Raw genomic sequence first — 24,004 nt, 5'->3', positions numbered from 1 at the left:
TGTTGTTTGTCTTTTATATGATGGTGATCCTTACTGGTGTGAGGTGATATCTCATTGTGGTTTTAATTTGCATTTCCCTAATAATTAGCGATGTCGAGCATCTTTCCATGTACCTGTTGGACATCTGAATTTCTTAGCTTGGATGCTTTTTTAAACAGGCATCTCTGTGGGTACAAATTCTGCCTATATACAGGAAAGGTAACAAGATACCAGACCGGCTAAACTCTCTGAGTTTTAAAGTACAGTTGACCCTTGAACAATGCAAGGGTTGGGGTGCTGACCCCCATAGAGAGAAAATCTGTGTGTAACTTTTGACTCCCCCAAAACTTAACTACAGATAATCCACTGTATATGAAATGGGTCAATTAACTTGAGATGCAACAAGGAGTAGAGAAGTAGAAAAGAAATAGGAGGGTTGTTGGGTCTAACAGAGAAAAAAGAGCTAACAGAGGGTGAATTAGCTGCTCTACTGGTCCCTACCAGCGTTGACATCTGCCTGCAGATGGATCAGGTGCCCTCTGGGAGGGGTGCACTTTGAAAGGGCAAAAGTTTCCTGCCTCCTTCCTCTGAGTTGCCCGACCTGGTCCTTGGCTCCTCTGCTCCTCTCAAATCCCAGCTTTTCTCTCTGATCTGGAGGAGAGTGGTGGGGAGAGCACAGTGCTAAAAACACCAGATTCATGGGTTTGATTCTTGCACAGGTCACTACATATGATGTTTTTCTTTTTCCATTTCTATCAACCACATCACCCACGGAATATGCTGCCTTATGTCCAATTACAGATATGTAAATTTGTTGAATAAAACCTGAGTATAAGTGGGTCTGCACAGTTCAAACCCATGTTCAAGAGCCAACTATAATTCAAAATGCAAACTAGAAAGCCAAAAAGTAAAAATCAGGCCATATTATTAAGATGATGTCAGAGAAATAGTATGGTTGAAGAACGACAAGGTTAAAAAGTGAACTCTAATACAGGAAATCAAAAAAGCCAATCAAACCAACAAGTTTATAGTGAACTACTAAATGTTCAAGACTATGTCCTAAGAGTTCTCTTTAAGCTTCCTATTGCATTTTTCAAACGCCTACAAAGTATTAAATTAGGAAAAAAAATTTATCCCAGGTATTAAAGAAGAAAACATTATAATCAATGACCATGAGAAGGCAGGAACTTTTATTGTTGATTTTACTTCTTTTATCCCAACCCAACCCCCATTAACCACTTCTTCTTAATGTTAAAAATCAACACTTTTAAACCAATATGGAGTCCATATGTGAAAATGGGTGGTAAATAAAACAAGGGAAAGAAATGACCATAAAGTGTTTTAAAAAAGTTAGATGATGTCATCAAATCAGCATCTTAGAAAACTTTTAGAACTTTCTATAAGTAACAGTAATAATGGCAGCAAATGTGTGAGTGGCACATACCATGAATTTTACAATAGGCTGGTCACTGTGCTAACTAGTTTACATAAATTAACTTATTTATTCATCCTCATAAACCTAAGACAAAAAGGATATGTATATTATTTTATAGGTGAGGAAATGGGTGCTAGAAGTTAAAGGACTTATCCAAGGTCATATGACTTATAGTGACATTTTTATTACTTGGGAAGAGGAGGTCACAAAAATATCCTTTTCAACTTCAAACTAGGAAAGATGGAAATAAGACAGTCTTTTGAGAGTTAAGATTGTAAAAATCAGCACAGTTGAACCTTCCTCCTCCTTGGCTTCCAGGATAACGTGCTTTCCCTAGGGTCTCCCACCTATTCTCCTCGTCTATTCTTTCTGTCTCCTGTGGGTAGAGTTGGAAAAGAAATATGTATTCTCTGAATGCTGAAACACCTCAGTTCTTGGTCCCAGGCCCTCTTCTCTCTCCACCTTCTTTCTCTCCAAGTGCTATTATCCCATTTCATGGCTCTATAAAACCAGTGGTTTCTCAAGCTTTTTAGTCACAAGACCCCTTAACACTATTAAAAATTATTGAGGATCCCAAAAGATCCTCAATATGGGACTCTTTAAAGGGGTTACAGCTATTTATATTTACCACATTAGAAATTCAAACAAATATTTCATTTAAAAAATAAAAAAATGATGAGTTAGTACATTTTAAATGAAAAGTAACTATATTTTCCAAGATAAAATAATTTACTGAGAAGAATGGTATCGTTTTATATTTTTGCAAAGCTCTTTTCAATCTAGCATCATGGAAGACTACTGGGTTCTTATATATACTTTTGTATCCAGTCTGTTGTGATATGTTATTTTGGCTGAAGTATATATAGAAAATCTAGCTTCACAAAGATAAATAGTTGGAATAGGGAGGAGTATTTTAATAGCCTTTTCAGATAATTATAGATAACCTTCTTTTATACTGTACCAAAACTGGACAAGTAATGGTTTCTTAAAGTTACAATGTGGAAACTTAAACCACATAAATGAAGTACTGGTACCCGCTACGTTCATGTATCTGTCTATTCTGCATTATGTATGGATGTTTTACCCACTCATGATATTGTTACATCATACATTGGTCATTTTGAAAACAGTGACTTACTTAATATTTATAATATAATAGTATTGATATTTGTTAATATCACCAAAGAGCTCATCAAAAAAGTCTTTTAAGTATTGAGAAGCTACCAATCTCATAGTGGCAGATATGTTTTCCTTTTTTTTTTCTTAAAAGCTCAACTGTTCGGCAACAAATACTGTTAGTTGTTTTCTTGAAGTGACAGCTCACTTCATTTTAAAGAAAGTGTCTGCCAAATACCCGTATTTGAGTAACTGTAGTTTTTGTCTGCAAGTCATTTTTTCAGATGGTGCTCCATGAAAAAAGTGGCTAGTTGAGCTTGCAACTCAAACAACTGCACAAGCGCTTTCTCTCATGACAACCTTTACAGTTCAGTATGCAGCAGCAGTACTTTATGGGTTCTTCCCTTTTATTATACAGACTACTAAAGGAGGGATTTATAAGAATGGGAAGAAATACTAGAGCATGTTTGTGTGTTGATAAGAGAAGAAGGCATTGCTGATTTAGGAGAAGGACAATAACTGAAGGAGATCCCTCCCGTGATCCCACAGAACTACTCCAGTTCCTGCCCCAATTCTCTGCTTCCTTTTGCAAACAAAGTTTTTTCAAGAGTCACATATACAATTCAATAAAGCTGGAAAAAAAAAACCCAAAACAAAACAAAATGACTTTGAAGGGAGGAAGTGAGGGGATTAGAAAGATGTTATTCTTCCTCTAATCTCCTGAAATGACTCCCCATTGGTTAAAGTCAACCAGAAGACAGAGGACCAGACTGACCACTAATGTATCTGCAAGTCAGTTGTCCAGGCAATGAGCTGAAAGAAAGTTGAACAGCAGACACAGAAGGGCAAGAGAAGATATCTTTTAAAGTTTACCCTTTTTATTGCTTATATCCTATCTTTTCTTTCACCTGGGGGAAAAGTTTTTAATAAATAATTAATTAATTTCCACCACCCTCTTAAAAACAAAGGAAGAAAGAAGAGTTGTCTGTACTTGTTGTTGCTGTGACTTCACCTCCAATTCCTTTCTTAACCCCTCCAGTCTAGCCCATACTCCTACCACTCCAATAAAAGTACTCTGGTCAAGACCAGATTTTACTGAACCTCCCAGAGGCACTGAGTAGAACTTACCACCCCTTTCCTGAAATCCTCTCATTATTTGGCCTTTATACTCTTGTGGTCCAGTTTTCTCCCTATGTCCAGAGGTGCCTCCCAGTTGGTAATGCCAACTGCCTACCCAACATCTCTACAAAGCTCTCTAGCTTTCCAGATCCAACCTTAACATGCCCAATCCCCAATTTTCCCCAAAACCTATTTTTCTCCCAGTATTCTTTTTTCCATCTGCTCTTACTTTTTTAAGTCTCCCAAGTGGCAAAGCTGGGATTTAAACTAGGTTTGCTTTTTTTTTCTTAAACATTTAAGCCTATGTGCATTCCTTCATACAATGCACTGCTACATAGGTCCTGGGCAAGGTGGCCTTTAGGCAAGAGCAGGTTGAAACAGTTCCCCTTAACATAGTTTTGTATTTGAATTCCAAACCTTGGGAAACAGTAGATGGGATCCCATTTTGTGTTCATAGACGTTTCCAAGTCTATTCTGGACAAAATTATCAAACTGGGAAGAGATGGTGAGACAAATGTGGGTTGTGTGGAGGCACAGCTACAAGGAGAAGCCCAGCCAGCCAGCCAGTGGTCACTGTCTACTCAGTACGCAGTAGAGAAGGGTTTCTTGACCTTGACATTGTGGGCATTTGGGGCTGCATAACCTCTGTTGAACATCTCTCATTACACTGTGCACTGCAGGATGCTCAGCAGCATCCCTGGCCTCCATCGATTACGTGTCAGCAGCATCCTTCTGGTTTTGAAACCAAATTTTTTTCTGGATGTTGCCAAATGTCCCCTTGGAGGTAAACTCTTCCACAACCCACCACAAGCTGCACTAGAAAGATGTACTTTGAGTTAAGTTCCGAAGGAAATATGGAGAGAAACTAAAAAAATAGAGTAAAGGCTATTATTTATTAAAAATTATGTTTTAAAAGAATTTTTAGAGACATGGGAAAATAATCATTATATAAAAGTGTATATAAAAGGGTTTTCCAAACTGTGTAAATGGTATGAGCCCTATTTTGTAAGAAAAAATTTACATAAGTATGGAAAAAAACTGGAAGACTTAAGAGTCATAACTGTTATTTATTTAACTAGTTTACTATGATCCAGGCACTGTATTAGTGCTTCACACAAATCTTAACATTTAATTATCAAAGCAATTCTCAGTTATTGCTCTATTTTACAGATCAGGAAACTAGGATCACTTTGCACAAGACTATATAGCTGTGGAGAAGATATATATTGAAGCTAAATTTATTTAGTTCTAATGCCTATCTCTGAATTACTTTTCTGCTTCATAATATGCCAAAGGTAGTATACCAAACATTAACAGTGTTTATCTCTAGATGGTAAAATTAAAAGTGGTTTTGTTTCTTCTTTATATTTTTCTGTCTATGGCATTTTCTACCATACTTTCTACAAATTTTCTACCGTGATATATATTATTTCTATAATCAGAAAGAAATTTTTAAAGTTGTGAAGACTACTTGGTAACATGGGGAAAAGGATTGCTATATGTTAACTTTAAAAAAAATACAAAATTCGAGGGCACAGCCAAGATGGTGGCATGAAGAGAGCAGCAGAAAGCTCCTCCCAAAATCACATTTATCTATGAAAATATAAAAAAGACAACTCTTCCTAAAATAGAGACCAGAGGACACAGGACAACATCCAGACCACATCCACACCTACGAGAACTCAGCACCTTGCAAAAGGGGTAAGATACAAGCCCCGGCCCGGCGGGACCTGAGCACCCCTCCCCCCAGCCCCTAGTGGGAGGAGAGGAGTCAGCAGGGAGCAGGAGGGAGCCCGGGACTGCTGAACACCCAGCCTCAGCCATCCGGACCAGAGCGCAGACACCGTGCATGCATGGGGTGCTGGATACTAGGGAAACAGGGCAGCAGGACTGGTGAGCGGGTGCCTGAGACCGATGCCTGAGGACAAAGAAAATCAGGCATCCTTTTTTAAAAAAATTATTTATTTATTTATTTATTTATTTATTTATTTATTTATTTATTTATATTTATTTATTTATTTTTTTGGTGAGTGCTTTTTGGAAGCCTTAAAGGGACAGGGACCCCAGTACTAGGGAAACAGGGCAGCAAGACCAGTGAATGGGTGCCTGAGACCGGCACCTGAGGACAAAGAAAATCACATGTTTTTCCTTTTTATTTCATTTTTTCTTTTGTTGTTGCTGTTGTTGTTTTCGTTTGGAGAGTGCTTTTTGGAAGTCTTAAAGGGGCAGGACAGGACACTTAGCCCAGAGGCAGGGAATCTGGGGAATCGCTGGGCACTCTAACCCCCCGGGCAGCAGGGAGCACACAGGCACCTTACGGAGATAAATACTCTCCCGGCCTCTCCCCCTCCAACGGGGCTCCACCACTTTGGAGGAGCAGCCCCAGCCAGGCCACGCCCACCGCAGCAGCGGAGATAAACTCCACAGCAACCGGGCAGGAAGCAGAAGCCCTGTCTGCGCACAGCTGACAAGCACAAGCCACTAGAGGTCGCTATTCTCCCAGGAGAGGAAGGCAACAAACCAACAAGAAGGAAAGCTCTTCCAGCTGTCACTTCTACCAGCTCTGCAAACTATCTCTATCACAATGAAAAGGCAAAACTACAGGCAAACAAAGATCACAGAGACAACAACTGAGAAGGAGACAGACCTAACCAGTCTTCCTGAAAAAGAATTCAAAATAAAAATCATGAACATGCTGACGGAGATGCAGAGCAATGGGATGAGATGCAGAGAAAAATGCAAGAGCAATGGGCTGAAGTCCGGAGGGAGATTACAGATGTCAGGAAGGAGATGACAGAAGTGAAACAAACCCTGGAAGGATTTATAAGAATGGATAAGATGCAAGAGGCTATTGAAGGAATAGAAACCAGAGAACAGGAACGTATAGAAGCTGACATAGAGAGACATAAAAGGATCTCCAGGAATGAAACAATACTAAGAGAACTATGTGACCAATCCAAAAGGAATAATATCCACATTATAGGGGTACCAGAAGAAGAAGAGAGAGGAAAAGGGATAGAAAGTCTCTTTGAAGAAATAATTGCTGAAAACTTCCCCAAACTGGGGGGAGGAAATAATTGAACAGACCACGGAAATACACAGAACCCCCAACAGAAAGGATCCAAGGAGAACAACACCAAGACACATAATAATTAAAATGGCAAGGATCAAGGACAAGGAAAGAGTTTTAAAGGCAGCTAGAGAGAAAAAGGTCACCTATAAAGGAAAACCCATCAGGCTAACATCAGACTTCTCGACAGAAACCATACAGGCCAGAAGAGAATGGCATGATATATTTAATGCAATGAAACAGAAGGGACTTGAACCAAGGATACTGTATCCAGCACGACTATCATTTAAATATGATGGCGGGATTAAACAATTCCCAGACAAGCAAAAGCTGAGGGAATTTGCTTCCCACAAACCACCTCTACAGGGCATCTTACAGGGACTGCTCTAGATGGGAGCACTCCTAAAAAGAGCACAGAACAAAACACCCAACATATGAAGAATGGAGGAGGAGGAATAAGAAGGGAGAGAAGAAAAGAATCTCCAGACAGTGTATATAACAGCTCAATAAGGGAGCTAAGTTAGGCAGTAAGATACTAAAGAAGATAACCTTGAAACTTTGGTAACCACGAATCTAAAGCCTGCAATGGCAATAAGTACATATCTCTCAATAGTCACCCTAAATGTAAATGGACTTAATGCACCAATCAAAAGACACAGAGTAATAGAATGGATAAAAAAGCAAGACCCATCTATATGCTGCTTACAAGAAACTCACCTCAAACCCAAAGACATACACAGACTAAAGTCAAGGGATGAAAAAACATATTTCAGGCAAACAACAGTGAGAAGAAAGCAGGGGTTGCAGTACTAGTATCAGACAAAATAGACTTCAAAACAAAGAAAGTAACAAGAGATAAAGAAGGACACTACATAATGATAAAGGGCTCAGTCCAACAAGAGGATATAACCATTCTAAATATATTTGCACCCAATACAGGAGCACCAGCATATGTGAAGCAAATACTAACAGAACTAAACAGGGAAATAGACTGCAATGCATTCATTTTAGGAGACTTCAACACACCACTCACCCCAAAGGATAGATCCACCAGGCAGAAAATAAGTAAGGACACAGAGGCACTGAACAACACCCTAGAACAGATGGACCTAATAGACATCTATAGAACTTTACATCCAAAAGCAACAGGATATACATTCTTCTCAAGTGCACATGGAACATTCTCCAGAATAGACCACATACTAGCTCACAAAAAGAGCCTCAGTAAACTCCAAAATATTGAAATTCTACCAACCAATTTTTCAGACCACAAAGGTATAAAAGTAGAAATAAATTCTACAAAGAAAACAAAAAGGCTCACAAACACATGGAGGCTTAACAACATGCTACTAAATAATCAATGGATCAATGAACAAATCAAAATAGAGATCAAGGAATATATAGAAAGAAATGACAACAACAACACAAAGCCCCAACTTCTGTGGGATGCAGCGAAAGCAGTCTTAAGAGGAAAGTATATAGCAATCCAGGCACACTTGAAGAAGGAAGAACAATCCCAAATGAATAGTCTAACATCACAATTATCGAAACTGGAAAAAGAAGAACAAATGAGGCCTAAAGTCAGCAGAAGGAGGGACATAATAAAGATCAGAGAAGAAATAAACAAAATTGAGAAGAATAAAACAATAGCAAAAATCAACGAAACCAAGAGCTGGTTCTTTGAGAAAATAAACAAAATAGATAAGCCTCTAGCCCAACTTATTAAGAGAAAAAGAGAGTCAACACAAATCAACATAATCAGAAATGAGAATGGAAAAATCACGACAGACTCCACAGAAATACAAAGAATTATTAAAGACTACTATGAAAACCTATATGCCAACAAGCTGGAAAACCTAGAAGAAATGGACAACTTCCTAGAAAAATACAACCTCCCAAGACTGACCAAGGAAGAAACACAAAAGTTAAACAAACCAATTACGAGCAAAGAAATTGAAATGGTAATCAAAAAACTACCCAAGAACAAAACCCCGGGGCTGGACGGATTTACCTCGAAATTTTATCAGACACACAGAGAAGACATAATACCCATTCTCCTTAAAGTGTTCCAAAAAATAGAATAGGAGGGAATACTCTCAAACTCATTCTATGAAGCCAACATCACCCTAATACCAAAAACAGGCAAAGACCCCACCAAAAAAGAAAATTACAGACCAATATCCCTGATGAATGTAGATGCAAAAATACTCAATCAAATATTAACAAACATAATTCAACAGTATATCAAAAGGATCATACACCATGACCAAGTGGGATTCATCCCAGGGATGCAAGGATGGTACAACATTCGAAAATCCATCAACATCATCCACCACATCAACAAAAAGAAAGACAAAAACCACATGATCATCTCCATAGATGCTGAAAAAGCATTTGACAAAATTCAACATCCATTCATGATAAAAACTCTCAGCAAAATGGGAATAGAGGGCAAGTACCTCAACATAATAAAGGCCATATATGATAAACCCACAGCCAGCATTATACTGAACAGCGAGAAGCTGAAAGCATTTCCTCTGAGATCGGGAACAAGACAGGGATGCCCACTCTCCCCACTGTTATTTAACATAGTACTGGAGGTCCTAGCCACAGCAATCAGACAAAACAAAGAAATACAAGGAATCCAGATTGGTAAAGAAGAAGTTAAACTGTCACTATTTGCAGATGATATGATACTGTGCATAAAAAACCCTAAAGACTCCACTCCAAAACTACTAGAACTGATATCGGAATACAGCAAAGTTGCAGAATACAAAATTAACACACAGAAATCTGTAACTTTCCTATACACTAACAATGAATCAATAGAAAGAGAAATCAGGAAAACAATTCCATTCACCATTGCATCAAAAAGAATAAAATACCTAGGAATAACCCTAACCAAAGAAGTGAAAGACTTATACTCTGAAAACTACAAGTCACTCTTAAGAGAAATTAAAGGGGACACTAATAAATGGAAACTCATCCGATGCTCATGGCTAGGAAGAATTAATATCGTCAAATAGGCCATCCTGCCCTAAGCAATATACAGATTTGATGCAATCCCTCTCAAATTATCAGCAACATTCTTCAATGAACTGGAACAAATAACTCAAAAATTCATATGGAAACACCAAAGACCCCGAATAGCCAAAGCAATCCTGAAAAAGAAGAATAAAGTAGGGGGGATCTCACTCCCCAACTTCAAGCTCTACTACAAAGCCATAGTAATCAAGACAATTTGGTACTGGCACAAGAACAGAGCCACAGACCAGTGGAACAGATTAGAGACCCCAGAAATTAACCCAAACATATATGGTCAATTAATATTTGATAAAGGAGCCATGGACATACAATGGCAAAATGACAGTCTCTTCAACAGATGGTGCTGGCAAAACAGGACAGCTACATGTAGGAGAATGAAACTGGACCATTGTCTAACCCCATATACAAAGGTAAACTCAAAATGGATCAAAGACCTAAATGTAAGTCATGAAACCATTAAACTCTTGGAAAAAAACATAGGCAAAAACCTCTTAGACATAAACATGAGTGACCTCTTCTTGAACATATCTCCCCGGGCAAGGAAAACAACAGCAAAAATGAGCAAGTGGGACTACATTAAGCTGAAAAGCTTCTGTACAGCGAAAGAAACCATCAATAGAACAAAAAGGAACCCTACAGTATGGGAGAATATATTTGAAAATGACAGATCCGATAAAGGCTTGACGTCCAGAATATATAAAGAGCTCACACGCCTCAACAAACAAAAAACAAATAACCCAATTAAAAAATGGGCAGAGGAACTGAACAGACAGTTCTCCAAAAAAGAAATACAGATGGCCAAGAGACACATGAAAAGATGCTCCACATCGCTCATTATCAGAGAAATGCAAATTAAAACTACAATGAGGTATCACCTCACACCAGTAAGGATAGCTGCCATCCAAAAGACAAACAACAACAAATGTTGGCGAGGCTGTGGAGAAAGGGGAACCCTCTTACACTGCTGGTGGGAATGTAAATTAGTTCAATCATTGTGGAAAGCTGTATGGAGGTTCATCAAAATGCTCAAAATAGACCTACCATTTGACCCAGGAATTCCACTCCTCGGAATTTACCCTAAGAACACAGCAATCAAGTTTGAGAAAGACAGATGCACCCCTATGTTTATCGCAGCACTATTTACAATAGCCAAGAATTGGAAGCAACCTAAATGTCCATCGGTAGATGAATGGATAAAGAAAATGTGGTACATATACACAATGGAATACTACTCAGCCATAAGAAGTGGAAAAATCCAACCATTTGCAGCAACATGGATGGAGCTGGAGAGTATTATGCTCAGTGAAATAAGCCAAGTGGAGAAAGAGAAATACCAAATGATTTCACTCATCTGAGGAGTATAGGAACAAAGGAAAAACTGAAGGAGCAAAACAGCAGCGGAATTACAGAACGCAAAAATGGACTAACAGGTACCAAAGGGAAAGGAACTGGGGAGGATGGGTGGGCAGGGAGGGATAAGGTGGGGGGAAGAAGAAGGGGGGTATTAAGATTAGCATGCATGCGGGGGAGGGAGAAAGGGGAGGGTGGGCTGCACAACACAGAGAGGACAAGTAGTGACTCTACAACATTTTGCTAAGCTGATGGACAGTAACCGTAATGTGGTTGTTAGGGGGGACCTGATATAGGGGAGAGCATAGTAAACATAGTATTCTTCATGTAAGTATAGATTAAAAATTAAAAAAAAAAAAAAGAAAGAAAGAAAGAAAGAAAAGGGGGATTACTCCTTGATAGGATAAAACTATTGGTAAATCAAAGATCAACGCATGCTTTAAATATCCTTAATGTTGATCACTTAAAGGGTGTCAGATAATCAGCTATGGAGGTACTCTTTTCTGATAATATTCCTTTCTCTTAAAAAAAAAAAAAAAAAGCAGTTACTGTGTGCTGACCTCCAATGAGTTCTGCACAGTGGTATAGAGGGCATGTCAAAGTGTGGGCAAAGGGTCTGTTTGTTTCTATGCAGAAGATCAAGGCCTAGCTTGGATACCCAGAAAATGAACTAAGATACAATATGAGGAGGAGCTTCCGGCATCAGCACTCTCTGGAGGACTTGTGCCGGGGGATGATCATCAAAAAGCCTCCACAGGGATCCGGACGATGCTGCGGTTGGGGCTGCATCCAGCCCACCGTCTCCTGGACTTGCCATAGGAATGAGGAGGGAGATGTCTAGGTTGGCATGTGCATACAGTGAGACAACGAATTTGACCGGATCTGTACTGTTGGAACTCAACCAGGAGTTGGGAGGGGTGCAAGGTGTAGCACTCCAAAATCTTATGACTATAGACTATCTACAGTTAAAAGAACATATGGGATATGAACAGATCCCAGAAATGGGCTGCTTTAATTTGTCTGATTTCTCTCAGACTGTTCAAGTACAGTTGGACAATATTCATCAAAGCATAGACAAATTTTCACAAATGCCTAGGGTGCCTAAATGGTTTCCTTGGCTTCACTGGAGATGGATGGTAATTATAGATTTGCTTTGTTTATGTCACCATATTCCTATTATGTTAATATGTGTGTGAAATTAGTTAGTAGTTTAAAACCTATACATACTTAAGGTACTCTACAAGAAGATATGTCAAAGAAATAATCAATCCTCCCATGTTTCCTTCCATATGCTACATCTGTAGCTTTTCTTCTTCCTTCCTAATTACAACCCTTAAATAGAATTCGTGCCTCATATCGAATTTACCAAGTATCATAATTCCTCCAGGTGGTAAAGATACCTCGAGAGAAGTGCTGGGCATAGAAGCCACAGGGCATAAATCTGCAAAGAAGTAAAAAGCTAACCTTTGCAAACAATATGGCTTCTCTCTCACTTACCAACTTTACATTTCCCTGTATGGCCCCGGAAGATGACTGGTTAGCCAGAGACGGGTAAGATTCCTCAAGGGAGGAACAACCTAAGATAGGCACAGTCGCAGGGGGGCCATCAGGTGAGAATTTGGGGATCAACAGAGGTGAGGCTCAGAACCTCAACCCCCTGCTTTGAGAGAAATCTTCTGCATCCGTGGATGTTTTGCTGCCCTTGTCTAGCCTGAATTAATACTTAGTCCATAGGCACACACCTGATCATCTGATCATCTACATTTGCCCTCTTACAGCACTAAACTATGTTTTCTACCTTTATCTTGCATCTACCTACCACTTCAGCATTTTATTAAAAATAAAAATAATAATAATAATAAAGGGAGAAATGTGGGATCAACATATAAATCAAGTACAAAAATCAAATGAATATTCATATTTGACCTGATTGTTAATAGGTCATAATGCGTGATCAAAACCGAAAGTTTCTGTGATGAATGCCCTTGTACTGTTCACCATGAAAGAATTTATTCACTATGTAAGAATTCGTTCACCATGTAAGAACTTGCTCGTTATGCTTCAGAAGATTTGAGACTGATGAGAATTAGACTTGAGATGGATTAATGATTGTACATTGAGCATTGACCCCCCTATAGTGAATTTTATTGTTGTTAACAACCATTTGATCAATAAATATGAGAGATGCCCTCTCAAAAAAAAAAAAAAAACCTTCTAAGTTTACCCATCTACGTAGCAGTGGACCCAAGAAAAAAAAAAAAAAAAGCAGTTCCTGTGTGGTGACCTCCAATGAGTTCTACACAATGGTATAAAGGGCATATCAAAGTGTAGGCAAAGGGTCTGTTTGTTTTTATACAGAAGATCAAAGCCTAATTTGGCTACCCAGAAAATGAACTAAGATACGATATGAAGAAGAACTTCCAACATCAGCACTCTCTGGAAGACTCATACCAGAAGATGATCATCAAAAAACCTCAACAAAGATCCAGGTGATGCTGCAGTTTTAGCTGCATTCATCCCACCGGTTCCTGGACTTGTCATTGGAATGAAGAAGGAGATATCTAAGCTGGCCTGTGCATACAGTAAAACAACAAATTTGACTGATCTATACTGTTGGAACTCAACCAAGAATTAGGAGAAGTGCAAGTTGTAGTGCTCCAAAATCTTACAACTACAGACTATCTATGGTTAAAAGAACATATGGGATGTGAACAGTTCCCAGAAATTGGTTGCTTTAATTTGTCTGATTTCTCTCAGAGTGTTCAACTACAGTTGGACAATATCCATCATATCATAGACAAATTTTCACAAATGCCTAGGGTGCCTAACTGGTTTTCTTGGCTTCACTGGAGATGGCTGGTCATTATAGATCTGCTCTGTTTATGTAACTGTATTCCTACTATGTTAATATGTGTGCGCAATTTAGTTAGTAGTTTAAAACCTACACATGCTTAAGTTACTCTACAAGAAGATATGTCAAAGAAATAATCAATCCTCCCATGTTTTCTTCCATCTGCTACCTCTATAGCATTTCTTCTTCCTTCCTAATTACAACCCTTAAATAGAATTCGTGCCTCATATCGAATTTACCGAGTATCATAATTCCTCCAAGTGGTAAAGATACCTCAAGACAAATGCTGGGCACAGAAGCCACAGGGCATAAATCTGCAAAGTAAAAAAGCTAACCTTTTCAAACAACATGGCTTCTCTCTCACTTACCATCTTTACATCTCCCTGTATGGCCCCGGAAGATGACTGTTTAGCCAGAGATGGGTAAGATTCCTCAAGGGAGGAACAACCTAAGACAGGCACAATTGCAGGGGGGCCATCAGGTGAGAAATTGGGGATCAACAGAGGTGAGGCTCAGAACCTCACCCCCCCCCATTTTGAGAGAAATCTTCTGCATCCGTGGATGTTTTAATGCCCTTGTCTAGCTTGGATTAACACATAGTCTACAGGCACACACCTGATCTTCTACAATTGCTCTCTTACAACACTAAACTATGTTTTCTACCTTTATTTTGCATCTACCTACCACTCTAGCATTTTATTAAAAAAAAAACAAAAAAAACACAAAATTCCATATAAAGTATGATTAAAATTAAGTAAAAATATGCAGGAAATAAAAGGAAGTATATGAAATCTAATAGTAATTGTATTAGGGAGGTAGGACTAAGAAGTAATTTTTTTGTTTTGTTTTGTTATCATTAATCTACAATTACATGCAGAACATCATGTTTACTAGGCTCCCCCCTTCACCAAGTCCCCCCTACAATCCGCATTAGTCACTGTCCATCAGCGTAGTAAGATGCTATAGAATCACTACTTGTCTTCTCTGCTAAGAAGTAATCTTTTCTTATCTTTTTCCATGTTACTATTAATGTAGTTCTATTTTATAATGGGTAAAAGCTTATAATTTATAGAAAGTAATAACAACAGTCTATAATACTACTACCTTGAGATAACATTATTACCATTCAGCAAATTTCTTTCTAGCCTTTTTCTAAGATCAACATGGTTACTTAGAAACACTAATCTGAAGGAAACAAAGAATTCTTACTCAACCTATAGATAACACTAAGTTGGAAAGCACAGCTAAGAGTTGGATCCAAAACATGATCTTGTGGACAGAAAGGGAATGGAATGGAACTAATATTTTGGAGTGTCTCTGTGTCAGACACAATGAAAAAACTGAACTTCTGGAATGAAGGCCTGGCTCCCATTGACCGGATGGGACAACACTGAACAAGGTGATTGTCATTTCTAAACCTTTTTGTGTCTCTATGAAAAATACTCTGTAAACTCCAATTCCTGTACAAAGGTAAGAATCATTACTCTGTAGGCCAACAATAAAACAGCAATACACAATTCAACAATCTTTTTCCAAGCACAAAGTAAATAATATGACCTAAAACTAATTTCTGTGTGACCATATCAATCACTAATCTTGATTCAGATTTACCTGCTTAATAAAACTGCATACGCTGACTACAGCTCACACTGCGTGCCATTTAATTTTACAAAGATGTTTAATTAAAAATTTTTTAACATTTAACCTTTCAAAGAACTTTCTCAAGTTCTTTGATTTCATTCTCAAGATCAGCCTGGAAAGGAGATGTAACCTCCAGGGAAAAATTGTTTATGTCTTGAATAATACCAAGAAAGTTCTATGCAGGCAGAGAATGGAGAAACAGCCATGTGCATCTATGATACAAACTGGAGCTCTTACCTGCAGCTCTGCTTCCAGGCCCAGCCGTCTGATAAAGGGGTCAGTGACATGGTAACGCCGCTCAAAGCTCAGAGCACCCCGCTCCTGGGGGACAGAAACAAACTCATAGTTTCATTGATTCAACATGACTGTGTGCCATTATATATCCAGCACTATGCTGGACACCAAAGGGGCTAGCAAAGATAACAAGAAATTGGCCTGCTGGAGCCTGTACTATACTTGGACAGGTATTAGTGAGTAACAGAAGAATATATAATTAAGCACTAAGCTGTGCTTGCTGGGTGTTTACAAAAAATAAAAAAAGGAAAGAAAATAATTGGAAATAACAAGTAAGGAATATGTTTCCATATTTAGGCCAGAGAGGGTAGGTTATCTTGAGGATTCATAATGTGGGAGACTAACAAAGGAAAATAATAATTTGCATGGTCCCTCCAACTCCATGATTTTGTGCCTCTAGGAAATGATCCTTGCCCTTGAGTGCCACCCTGTCTAATGAAACCACAAAAAAAACCCACAAATGGACAAAGCTCCAAGAAGATTCAGAGATACATAGAAAAATACATGAACACAGACTAATGTGCACCAAGTATATGGTTCATATAGAGACATACACTCAATCCTTGTGGATGACTACAGCTCACACTGCGTGCCATTTAATTTTACAAAGATGTTTAATTAAAAATTTTTTAACATTTAACCTTTCAAAGAACTTTCTCAAGTTCTTTGATTTCATTCTCAAGATCAGCCTGAATGAAGGCAGACAGATATTATCATCATTTTTTTCTTTTTTTTTTATTAAGGTATCATTGATATAGAATCTCATGAAGGTGTCACATGAGCAACACTGGAGTTACAACATCCACCCATATTATCAAGTCCCCCCCAACACCCCATTATAGTTACTGTCCATCAGCATAGTAAGATGCCACAGAGTCATTACTTGTCTTCTCTGTGCTATACTGCCTTCCGTGTGACCCCATACATTATGTGTGCTAATCACAGACATTATTATCATTTAATAACAGAAAACTGAGGCACAGGGAGGTAAAAATGACTAAACTCTTATAGGTAGCTAATTAGGACAGTGGTGAGATTAAGCTCCTGACCCCAGCTTGGCATTCTTTCTATAGAAACACATTATGGTTTGGTCAATTTATCGGTCCCATTAAACTCCTGTTCACCTTTACCTAGGGTTTCCCTGCAAAGCTTGGGCTACATCTTACTAAATGAATTTGACTGCCCTGTCATCAATTCATCTCACAGCACTGGGGTGTCTTCTGTGTTAAACTGCAGAGGACAGGTACAGGCTTTGGTATATGAGACCCTCACAGAAGAGGAGTCTAAGCTGAACTGGTACTAAGATATTCTGTTCTATGTACAACTTATATGTACAACATGAAGAAGCTATATGTACTCCTGCTCCCTCCCTACCAAGTGCCTACACACACACAGATGTGCACACACATGCACAACAACACTCTGATGGTTCCTTCCTCCCCCTTCTCCATTAATCTTAGCAGCCCAGGTACAAGCACTTGGACAGAGGAGTCTCCATGAATTCCATGTTCTTGGGTAAAAGACATATATGGGAATCAAGAGACCTTGATTCTGGATCTGCCACCAATTAGCTACATGAGTTTAGGCAAGTCACTGAATCCAGACTTCAGTTTCTTCAGCTCTAAAATGAATCTGTGGGGAAGAAAGGACTTCATGCTCTGGGTCAGAGGTCTGGGCTGCTTACCTTGATCTGCCTACGGATAAGGTCTCCAGTTATGTTGACTTTTGCCATCTTCTCTTAATGGATTCAAAAGAAGGAAGCTATAGAGGGATCTTCAGGACCCTTGAGCATTCCAGCCAAGCCCAGGTCCACAAGACACACATTTAATTATCTGGGGGAAAAAAAAATCAAACTTTGAGAAATGGAATAAGGTAGCATTAGAGCCCTGATTCCACCCCTAGAATAGCCCACCAGCTCACCAGTGAACTCAGTATTGCCTGTGATTTATGACATGGTGAGCTGGCCCTGCTCCACAGTGTTGAAGAATCTCCGGAGGGTGAAGTGGGTAGGGGCAGACAATGACTCACAACCCCAGGAAGTATTGGAACAAACACTGAAGGAGTTATGTATGCTTCACCAGAAAATGGGGGCTTGGATATGAGTATGAAGGAAGATGGAAGCATATCTTGAAAGTAAGAACAAGGCACACAGCAAGAAAGTGGTCCAAGTTTCACTTGCTCAGTTTGCATCTGTGGCAACCAATCTAAAATTTTTAATTATGCCTAAAATCCCTGACCCTCAGCTTGACTCTCCCCAAACCAAATCAAAATCACAGACAGAACACTCAGCCCTCTAACAGATTCACAGAATCAAAGAGTGGACAGGAAATGTAATGGTGACCATGTCCAAGAGCCAATCTGATAAAGAAATCCCTCTTCAAGATCCTGATAAGTAGACTTTTAGCATCATGACCTCCTGAAACAACTTACTTCATTGTTGTACAACTCAGATGGTTAGAAAGACCGAGTAATCTCAAACACAAAATATATGACATTTAAAAACTTCATATTTCAAGCATATTCATTACAGATTTTGTAAGAGCAAAAGAATTAAAGCCATCCAAGTTCCCAATGATTAAGGAATGGCTAAATAATGTATAGCCATATGACATTAAGTAGCATTAGAAATGCTACTTATGAAGGAAAAAAACTTACATCACATCAAATGTTTATATAATGATGCTTTTTCAATAAACACTATTATCAAAGTTATGTTTAAAAAAGGAAAGATACAAAAAATAGTCATATCTGGACAACAGTATGAGTGATTTTTTCCCTTCTATTTTGATGCTTTCAATTATTTCTATTAAAGCACATTAATTTTGCAATCAAAAAAAAAAGCACTAGAAAAAAAATTAACCACTAGGTTTTAAAAGAAAGTTCTACCTCTTGTAAGCAACCTAAGTGACTACTGATGAATAAAAAATAAGTGAACAACAAAATAAGACAGAAACAGATTCATTGCAACAGGAAACAAACCACTGGTCATCAGAGTTGGAAGAGGTTGGGGGGAGAGGCAAAATAGGTGAAGGGGATTAAAAGGTAAAAACTTACAGCTGTAAGTTAAATAATTTATGGAGATGAAAAGTGTACCATAGGGAATATAGTCAATAATACTGTAATAACTTTATATGGTGACAGATGGTAGCTACACATATTGTGGTTAGAATTTCATAATGTATATGAATGTCAAATCACTATGTTGCACACCTGAAACCAATATATGTCAACTATACTTAAAAAAAAAAAGTTCTGTCCACCTTTTTGTCCTGGTTCCACTTCTGGAGCCAAACAGGAGGTCTAGTCTTTCTTCCCTATGATGGCTCCTTATGCTGTGATGATGGCTCTTAGGGCCCATCAGCTTCCCTGACAACTCTAAACCAGCAGGACCTCCTGAGGCCACTTCTGAATCTCCTGGCCATGGCTTTCCATCAGCTGGTCTCCTACAAATTCCTAGTACACGCACCTGAAATCATATCTTCTCCACCTGATCTGTGAAGAGACTCCTTCCTTTCTTCCAGCACTTAACTCTCAGATGGAAGTCTCTATATAAATACTATGTTAATGTTTTCTTTTCTTTAGTGCTATGCACACAGTAGGATAATAAAAATCTTGCTGCCTGATTAGATGCTGCCATTCAGCTGGAGTTTTTGGGTCATATGCCTACATGACCTATTTTGGGATCATTAGCTCTTAAAAGGGCAAGAACCTTTCCTTACAGTGTAGAAGCCATCTAGCACTGCATCTTAGGGAGCATTACCAGGGAGATACGGAAGTCACTGGCACTATTTAGGATCACAAGAAGCACTATTTAGGATCACAAAACCTGTGAGGACCAAGAACAACCAGGGAATGCCAACTGAGAACTAGTTTCATAATGGCTTTTCCAGCGGCCTCTTAAAAATGTGAATTTGAACAAACTGACATAAACTAGACACTGGTATGCAATTATGTTGATGGCTCTGGTTTGTGATATAATGGTCAAAGCCAAAACAATAGTAATTTCCCTGATAATCACCTAGAACGTCGGGTAAGGCTTATTATAATGGAAAGAACACCAAAGTCAGTAAGTATCTCTGGTATTAAGCAAGACCAGTTATGTGGCCTCAGTCAAGTCTTTTAATCTAAGCAGGCCCTCATTCCTGTGACTCACAGGCACAGGAAGCATTGGAACAAACACTGAAGAGGCCATGTATGCTTCACCAGAAAAAGGCTCCTCATTCTTTACCTAGAACACCTTTTTCTTTGGAAGACTCCTGGGAAGGTCAAGTGAAATAATGTAAGTAAAAAGTTTTTAAATTTTATCGTGAAAATAATATAAATATTTTTATCTGCTAAGCAATACTAAGTTGCCAAATATTATGCACTTACTATGTACTGGGAATTGTGCTAAGTACTTTATATTTACTTATTCATTCAAACAAATGAGAACAAGAAGCTTCTACGATATGCCAGGTACTATTCCAGGCCCAGGGGATAAAGCAGTGAACAAAACTTGAAAGTGAAAACAAGTTCCTTACTTTCATGGTACTTACATTCTGGCAGAGGAGGTAGACAATAAACAATAATATAAGACTATATCCAGCAGTGAAAAGTGCTATGATGAAAATAAAACAAGTTGATATGAGAGTGACTTGTGGTCAAAGAAGTACTGCACCTTTGTGGAGTTTGCTGGCTGCTCAGCATTTGAACCCCTTCCTACATTTTGGGAACTCCCCATCTAATGAGTCTTGTGGAGACAGAATGCAGAGTGCCCTCCCACTATAAAGTGAGAATGATGGAAACCAAGATTCTCTTTCTGAGGTTCTCTTATAGCTAGAGTGTGTGCATATGGCCCAGACGATGCCAACCAAACTGGCCCCAGACTTTAACTGGACTCTTATCAAAGAATCAGAGGACCAAAGAGAGTCCATGCTGGCAGAAAGGTGCAACTATTGTGGCCATTAAGGCCAGTCAGCTGGTGGTAGTAGTGTAAGCTGTGTATGTAGCAGCAACAAGCTCAGGGACTAGTTCTGCAGATGATTTTGGCTGAGGGTCCTGGCTGCTACCCAGTTTCCCTTGTTCCAGTCTGGTCAAGCCTGGTTTTGTGGCCTTCCCTGACATTTTATGAGTTTCCCTAATATCCTTTCAAAAATCAGCCAGAGTTGGTTTCTGTTACTTACAACTACAAATCCTGTTTGATACAGAGGTGCTCTCTGAGAAGATGACATTTAAAATGAACATGAATGACAAGAAGTGGCAAAGAACTAGAGGAGAACCATTCTGAGGAAAGAGAGCAACTAGTAGTAAGGCTGCAGTGGAAAACTGGTTCAAAAAGCTTACATCATTTTACAGATGAGGAAATAGGGTTATGGACATGAAACTATTTTCAAAATGTCACACAGCTAATAAATTGGAGCTGGAGCAGGGACACAAACCCAGGGCTATATGCATACTCTTAACCACTATGTTTGTATGGATAAATTACAATGGTAATTTATTAGAATAATCATCATTATGAGAATCCACCAAAAGGGCCAACTAAATTTACTCATTTCTTAAAACATTAAGTGGGTTTTCACCAAGTACCAAGCACTATGCTAGACATGGGGAAATACTGAGAGGAAAGACATAGTATCTGTAATTAGAAAGCACAGAATCAAAGTCAAGGGACTTTAGCTAAGATTGGTCTGTGGCTTGGAAATACTAAAAGGTATAAGAGGGAAAAAGCAGAGAAATCAGAAGCAAAAAAACCCCACGACAATTCAGATAAATGGTAAAATGGAAACTGGGATTTAAAACAATTATCAGGCTGGCAGGAAGAGATATAAAAATCATAATGTCAAGTTTAATACAACTTGTGCTCAGTTAGTGCTTTGGTGAACATTTCTGTTCTCATCCTGAGAAGAAATGATAGCACAGTGGCTGATAGCTCATTCTGGAGCATAGCCCACCTTCTCCCCTCTCAAGAAAACAGGGATTCATTCAGTAACTTTCCACAAACTTTTACAGGCAGGCAGGCTTAACTGTAAACACTTTTAAGTAGAGGTTATTTTTAAAGGTTCACATCAGAAGGGAAATACTCTCAAATCTACAAGGAGAATAACTATTTTCATAATTCAGTTCAAAGTCTCTCAAATACAAGTAATCAGAAAAATAAATTAATAGTTATTTGACTATAAAGAGATTTAATCATAATCAAATTCTAAAAGCATTATTTTACGGAGAGTTCTGAAATGGTTAATTCTACAGCATAAAGAACTCATAGATATGGAATAATATGAATGAGAGATTTGGAATTGATAAAAGGAAATTATATATGTATATATATGATTAAGCACTAGAAAAGCCTACAAGGGGATTTTTATCTCCACTGCAGTATGCAAATTATACAATGCTCAGTTCTGCTGAGAAGCAAAAAGAAATAAGTGACTTCAAGAATCCGTAAGATAAAATTTTCAAAGCTTATGGTGCCAGGCACTATGCTAGACTTTGAAAATATGGCAAAATAGACTTTGAAAAATACAAACCAAAAGCAGACACTTCTCTTCAAGAGCACACAATATAGTTGTCATTAGTTGAATATCAATGACACCAAGGCTACTGTAGAACTCCACAGATGGACTGAAAAGGGCTAATTTAACTGAATGACCAAAATGACTAGCTAGGACAGTAAATTCAGAAGAACAACATGGAATAAATTGTTCATACTCATTTATTCATACATCTTAGAAGAAAGCACACAAATGACAGCAGGGGAATCTACACATATGACAGTAGAGCAAGAAAGACAACTTGGAAATCACTAATGCAAAATAAGGACTTGAACAGACTGCAAGCAACTGTTAATACACATTCTTCATTCTAAGGATAGCACAATTAACTGAATGCACCCTTATTTTCACACTTAAACCTTTAATAACATTGAGGGCTAATTTGCTTGCAGAACGTAAAAGCTCAATAAAAACTTTCTCTAGCTAAAGATTTAACATGGCATCTACTGTAATTTAGGATATTGTAGGCCAGCTCTAGTTGATAATGAAAAGGAGAAAGGAAGCCAATTTCTAGGAGAAATGTAAAAATACCTAACACACAAAAGGAAAACATATAATGTTATAAAGAAAATATGAGCTGCTATACAGACGTTACACCTCCCAAAAGGTATTCTATTCCTGGAGCTCCAAAATGCGTAGCATGTTCATCACTTAACCCGATCCCTTCCACAAACTTTTAACTAAGGCTACTGGGAACTTCCATGGGCATATCTCTGCTACTATAAAGGAAGCTAATAGGAAAATAAAATTCAATTAATAGCTCAATTTGGAGGAATTAATCTACTTCATAATACAAAGGGCACCAGTAATATGATAGCCTGAGGTTGACAACCCTTGGAACAAAGTTTACCTGGCAAAGATTACTCATCAAGGACTGAATGGTAATATCTAAACAAATACAAGGAACTACCCATTTCAGGTGTGCCTTAGTCCTTGTTTGGGCTCTGGTTAATGTAACAGAAAGAGCAGCAGATTTAAAATATGTACTTAGGCACCTCGGCCTGAATTCTAGTCATCTCACTGTACCAGATAGTACCTGCTTGGGCAAGTTACTTAACCTTTTTGTTTCAGTTTCCTCACTTGTAAAATGGGGGTGCAACCTACTTCAATGGGTTATTGTGAGGAACAAATGATTAAGAATCTATCAAAGTACAAAACAGTACCTAGATTGTAGTAGGTGCTCAACAGATGTTGGCCAAATCTGAATTCTACTAAGGCCTGATAACTCCTGTTACCTATGCTAGTGGCATGGTTACAATATTTCTCCCTTACTTCCTTCCATACCAGAGGTAAAGCTGACATTGGGGATTCCATTGAGGATAGTGGGGCTCAGAGAGTAGGGTATCTTTATCATCTTTGCTAGCTTTGATTTGCAAGATCAGGAGGAAAAAGGTGACTTCGTTAAAAAATGAACTCCATACAAAAATGTGTATAAGAATGTTTACAGCAACATTATTCACAATAGCTAAAAAGTAGAAACAACCCAAATGTTCATCAACTGATGAATGTATAAACAAAATGTGATATGTCCATATAATGGAATGTTACTTGGCCATAAAAAGGAATGAAGT

General features: G+C 38.4%; 1 protein-coding gene across 4 annotated transcripts in view; it reads right to left on the bottom strand.

Annotated features, from left to right (window-relative positions):
* WDTC1 (WD and tetratricopeptide repeats 1) overlaps window positions 1–24,004 on the bottom strand; it is a 116,717-nt gene that overhangs the window by 73,710 nt on the left and 19,003 nt on the right. For all 4 annotated transcript variants that reach the window (XM_073233460.1, XM_037017821.2, XM_037017820.2 and 1 more), the window contains 2 exons: window positions 17,585–17,732; window positions 15,844–15,927 (listed from right to left, as the gene is read on the bottom strand). In XM_073233460.1, the coding sequence (XP_073089561.1) occupies window positions 15,844–15,927; window positions 17,585–17,632 (132 nt within the window). In that variant the 5' untranslated portion in view covers window positions 17,633–17,732. The remainder of the gene's footprint in view (window positions 1–15,843; window positions 15,928–17,584; window positions 17,733–24,004) is intronic.

The sequence above is a fragment of the Manis javanica genome, chromosome 4, assembly GCF_040802235.1.
Source record: "Manis javanica isolate MJ-LG chromosome 4, MJ_LKY, whole genome shotgun sequence".
Classification (NCBI taxonomy): Eukaryota; Metazoa; Chordata; class Mammalia; order Pholidota; family Manidae; genus Manis; species Manis javanica.
This window is presented reverse-complemented; position numbering and strand designations above follow the sequence as displayed.